At 47.7% G+C, this 5,587-nt stretch overlaps 1 protein-coding gene across 1 annotated transcript; it reads left to right on the plus strand.

The window, feature by feature from the left end:
- The first annotated feature begins 1,456 nt into the window (after window positions 1–1,456).
- Window positions 1,457–5,224, plus strand: SMIM30 (small integral membrane protein 30). Its single transcript, XM_076330641.1, has 2 exons — window positions 1,457–1,585; window positions 2,462–5,224. Exon 2 carries the CDS (start codon window positions 2,533–2,535, stop codon window positions 2,716–2,718), a length of 186 nt encoding a protein of 61 aa, XP_076186756.1. The 5' UTR covers window positions 1,457–1,585; window positions 2,462–2,532; the 3' UTR covers window positions 2,719–5,224.
- The last annotated feature ends 363 nt before the right edge of the window (window positions 5,225–5,587 follow it).

The following is a 5,587-nucleotide window of genomic DNA, read 5'->3' on the forward strand; positions in this document are numbered from 1 at the left end:
AGACTGTTCCTATCCCTGGAAGTTTATCGTCTAAAACAATTGGCAGCTGATGGATCCAGACAGATGGGGAAAAGAAGGGCATTAATAAAAGAATGATGATCAGCACAATAGTAACATCCCACCTCAGACTTACGAAGTTCCTATAAGCATGAAGAATGGTTGCTCAAGGGCAATTACAGTGAAATTATATAAGGCAGAGGCAAAGCTCTATGTTGAACAATCTGTGTGGGTTTCCACTGCTTTTTAAGAAGCTCATCAGAAACTGTTTCTGTAAAGAGAAATGTTTACAATAGTTGTTTTTTTGCACAAATCTAGGGAAACTTTGTGAGAGAATGAGAGAGAACATAGGTTCTCACTCATGAATTAATGCTTGACGTAATGGATTACAAATTCTAGGTTGATTTTGACATTAGATTAGCACAGTTTCTTCTGGTTATTTCTGCGAGCATTCCAAAGACACATGTACTTTGAATTTATAATAATTGCTTACAGGTCTTTTATCCAAACTTAAGCACACACATTTTCCACTGAAAAATAAAAACTGAGCTCTGACTAGGAACTAGCTAGTATCCCCCTGCGGCATTTACAAGAAAGACATTTTAGCCCTGCTCTGTGTAACAGAACAGTGTAACACAGTATTTCTACAAGCAGCTTTGTCCAAAGCAGAAATAAGATAAAAATCGGGACAAGCTTGACTCTAGTTTTGGGGTGATCTCAGGTAATTACCTGGTAACACTCCTCTATGTCTTACTTTTTGTTTTACAAGGTACCATGCTGCTCTCCACCCTATAAAACTGCTTTAGCTGCTTTCCTCAGAGTAGGAATTGGTTACGATGGCACTAATTAGCACTCATCACTGTTGCACGAGAGCCTAAATCTGAAAAGAAGCAGGCACCGCCTGTAGCCAAAAGGTAACTTGTGCTATTTGTTTACTTTTAGAGAAAAGGGCAGACAACCGGCCCAAGCCGGTGCACTTTTATCATTTCACTTCAGTAAAGCTGCAGTGCGTACGCGCGGCCCCTGCTCTCTGCCGACACGCTCATCAGGCTGCGGCTCATCACAACGCCGCACGGGCGTCGCACGGCTCCGGCTGGAAGCCGCTCTCGGGAGGAGCCTGGCACCCCCAGGCCGGGGCTCCCCCGCGGCGCCCGGCCCCACCGCCCCCGGCGCTCTGCCCGCCCACAGGCGGCTCCATCCCCCCGGGCCCAGGCCGGCCCGGCGGGCGCCGCTCCCGGAGCCGCCGCCAGCCTCCGCAGGGGCCTGCTGCCGCCCCGGCCGCTCGCAGCGCCTGTGCCCCCGAGCCGCCCACGGGAATCAAACCGGGCGCCGGCCGCCGGTCGCGGTGGAGGGGCGAGGGCCGCTCGGCGGCGGTGCGTGCCGGGAGCGGGAGGCGGCCCGGCCGGGTCACGCCCGCCCCCGGCCGCGCCACCGCCCCTTCCTGTGATGGCCGCTGCCGGGCTGCGAAAGCGCGGCGAGGCAGCGCGGGCCGGCGCCCCCAGGAGCTGAGGGCCCCGGCGGGCGGCGCGGAACGGAACGGAGCGGAGCGGAGCGGAGACGTCCCCCTGCCCGGAGCCGGCGGCAGGAGGTGACTGAGGGGCGCCGTGCGGGCCGGGCCTGCGCGGGGGGCTGCCCCGTGGAGCGGCCGACCCGCAGCCAGCCCACCGGCGCTGGGACGGGACGGGGCGCGGGTGAGCGGGGGCCGCGCCGACCCGCTTCGTGCCGGCTCCGGAGGAGGCGGGGGCCGGCCGGGGTGCGGGCCAGGGCCACGTCGCTGGTCCCCGCCGGGGGGGCTGGCGGAAAAGCCGCTTGTTCCGGGTGGCCCAGGCGGCCTCGGCCACCGCGGAGTATTGTGTCGTGTGTACCCCGGGAGTGAGCCATTCCTGCGGGAAAAACTAGTGCGGAGCGGCCCGTCCGAGCTGGTGCCGGCCTGCGCCTCAAAGGGACGCTTCCGCAGTTGGAGGAAACGGGAAGGGTGTTTGTCCTGCAGTACGGGTGTGCACGGGTGGGGGGGCTGACAGTTAAATTCACATCCTCGGCAGTGTGCAATAGTCTCCCCGTGCACAGGGATCCCGAGGGCGCCCCTTACTAGAAGGCGTGGGTAAGTGGTGTGCAGCAGCTACCCGGTCCTAAACACCTAGTGAGAAAGGCCCATGTAGCGCAGCGTGAAGTAAGCGGGCACTGATGGCTGCAGGCAGGAGAGCTTATTCGGACTTTGCCTCATGGTAAGTAAGACTCCGAAAGACTAGTTTCCACAGAGTTGCAAAACAAGATAGCAAAGCCACCGTGGCTATCTCATGATAGTAAGTCATTTACTTTGGTAATTGTGAAGATAAAACCTAAATTTCTTGAGTCCCACGCAGATATTTGTAATACATCGATCACATCGGTTGGCTTTTAGCAAGACAATTCCAGGGGGGGAAGGAAGGGAAATCCTGTCATGTTCCTGTTGTTTTCCTTGTAGATACCGCTGAAGTACCTGCTTTCCACCGCTTTCCTCATTTAACTACTTCTTGGGGTCAGTTGGTCATCATCATGCCTTCTACTGAGAACACCTCAAAACTTTGCCCGGTCCTCGTTTCACTGCTGCTGGTGCTGCCAGTAGTTGAAGCCCTGGATGCAGGAGATACCATCGCCTTCCTACTAGGCCTCACTGTCAGTGTCGTCGGATTCTGTGCCTGCCTTGGCTTGTATGCAAGGAAAAGGAACGGGCAGCAATGATTTCAAGAAGATGCTCAGATGAAGTGAATTTCCAAACATGGCTTGGGGTTGAGATCTGGGGTATAAAACCGAGCTTCGGTTCTGGATAACTTTCAAAAACCATGTAGTAGATGATACTTCTGCAAACCCCTCTTACTGTGCAATACAACAGAACCAAGACTGTACCCAGTAAAAGGGATTTGTAGGCTCTGTCCTCGTGACAGTAAGATGATTTTATATTGCTTGTGATTAAATATTGCCTTAGAGAAGGATAAGAACTTTTTGAATGGGGAAGGAAAACCATAGGGTGGTTCACAGTAAATGTTTATAAATGGAACATGTGAGGGCGACCATCAACAAGTTCCACAATTTTGGTTTCAAGGGTTAATCAGGAGGAAGCAGCTGTTAATCTTCCAGTCAGGATGACAGAGCTTTGGAAGTACTCCTAACTAGATAGCTAGTGAGCAGACCGCTTTGACTTGTGCTCACATTCTTTGTAATGACAGTTAACACCTAAAAGCTCACTTCTGCTGTCACAGGGATGAGACTTCAGAGAACTAAGAAAACATAGAAAACTTCTTTTTCTTATGTATTTTTATTTTAGAATGTGCCTCTCCTGTAGCCTGTGTTCTTGTTACCAAGTAGATACACTTAAGAATGGGACCACTATTTTTCTTTAACATGTATTTCACAGAAAAATACATGTAAGGCTACATAAATCAGATTAGGGATATGTTTTTTGTCTCTTGTTTATTTTTTGTACTCAGCTTTCCTTTAGGCACACCAGGTTTAAGACTCACTTCATTTGGTGTTTGTGTGGTTTTTTCCCCAAAACTAAAGACTTACCTGTTTTAATGAGGAATTATGTGTAGTATTTCTGCATTGGGGGGTTATTAGAATTACAACACGACAGTTGTGCACGTTTCTTTTGTAATATGGAGAGAATGTGTTTTGTTAAAATCCTGGGTTTAGTCAACAGGTCCATTGTTCTCAATTGTCTTCCTCATGACAAACATGTTTTTAGCTAACCATTCAGGCTTCTTACCTAACTGATGCATATGAGTTCCGCAGGAGATTAGGACCAAAACCAAAGTGAAAAATCCCAATGCAAAATGGGAGATGTAAATAGCCTTATTCTATTCATGCTCAGTCAGATTGTATGGTATATGGCTGAAAGACTCTACTGTAGCATATCCAGGACCTGTTTCTTTAAGTACTGAAGGTGAAATGGCACAGCCAAGAATGTCTACCACAAGTCCCTCTAGTTTGTTAGGGTGTTCTAGCTGTCTGCTTCAGACAAGGAGCACAATCTGTAACAGCAGCAGAATAAGGAGGTAGGAAGCTGAGCTCTCCACAGTTCACAGAATTTCCTTCTGATCTTGTGCTGTGGACACTGCCACTCTTGCTAGACATCTTGGCTTTTATCTTTCAGAGCTAGGGAAAAAGGTTAAATGTGATGCAGAGCTGTATATTTTGATACTATTCCTCCCCTTCCTGTGTCTCTGTTCAGTAGAGCACAAAGCAATGGCTAGAAGAGTTGTCAGGCAGGTCTTACATAAGTAATTGGGCGGGCAGATCATGTTCTCCAAATTCTAAGATTTCTGTATGCCATTTGTGGCTGGTTTGACTTCTCTCTCCAGCCTCTGAGGAGACAGAAGCCCTGGTTATTTCAGTCTTGCAATTTATGTCCCTCTCTCATGGTTGATAGAGGGAGGAAGGTAAAACAAAAGCTTCCAAAATTGCGTGGGGTTGAAACTGTAGGACTCAACCCAGCAAGCCGCAAGAATGTAGGTTTCTGCTCTCAAGTTACAGGAATAGTAATGGTCACAAAGTTACTCTGATGAGATGCAAGTCTTGCCAGGTAGCTGTTCTTGAACCCTTTTTGTGGCTTCCGAAAGTCAGAAAGGGACATGGTGCACAATTGCTATGTACAAATGAAATTTACAGCCCTAAGAGGAGCTTCAGACAGTAGTGTCACCTTTGAAAGCCGCCTAGCAGCAGGACATGATCCTGTATGCGATTATTCGACTGGGTAGATGCAAGCACACATCAAGTGTGATCTTCCATGTTCCAGCTTGGCTAAACCATTACCCTTAAAAAAAAAAAAACCAAACAAAACACAAAATCACCACTCAATTCACTTTATATTTCCCCAAATTGGAGAATGTTGCCAATTGTTCAGTGGAATATTAAATATTGCTTTTTCAATAGAATAAATTTTATCACAAGCAGCTTTTCACTTTGGAGAAGATCCCTGGCAATAGTTTCACAGAATTGTGCAACAGTTTCACTGCAGGAGAACAAAATTTTAGCAGAGTAATTAGCATCAGGCGATAGGGACATGAGGAACTGTTTGTTGCCTGAAGTTGTATGTACTTCATTGGAAGGTGTTTGCACAGCGTAATGGTGTTGTTTCCTGGGTTCTGACAGAAGCTTTATTGTTAAAGACTTGCATTTGTCGATGAGTGTAAAATCGGATACCCCTGTTTTTCTTCTGTCTTAATAAACTTTCACGTATGATTTGTCATCAGCTTCATGAAGTAGTTCTTATGAAAAGGAAAATCGGGATGATAGAAATGACTGAAACTGCTGAAATTCCTTATATTAAATATTATTTTCATATATATTTTTGCTTATGTTAGGTGACTTTGCAAACTAATGTGGCATAAGGTATGTTTTCAGTTGAACTTTTGTACAGTGAGTGTACTTCTCTTGGTCCTGTAACTTGTTTATCTCATTTCAATATCAGTTACTTTAGAGGACTTCAAGGGGGCTGGTCCCCTTACTCTGAAACTGGTAGCTTGCAGTTGCGAAGAGGCCCGTTTCTCTGGTACAAGGGAAACTTGAAGTATTTATTTTTCCTTTTGACTATGAATTTTCAACATTACTA

Source organism: Aptenodytes patagonicus, chromosome 1 (assembly GCF_965638725.1).
Source record: "Aptenodytes patagonicus chromosome 1, bAptPat1.pri.cur, whole genome shotgun sequence".
Taxonomy (NCBI): Eukaryota; Metazoa; Chordata; class Aves; order Sphenisciformes; family Spheniscidae; genus Aptenodytes; species Aptenodytes patagonicus.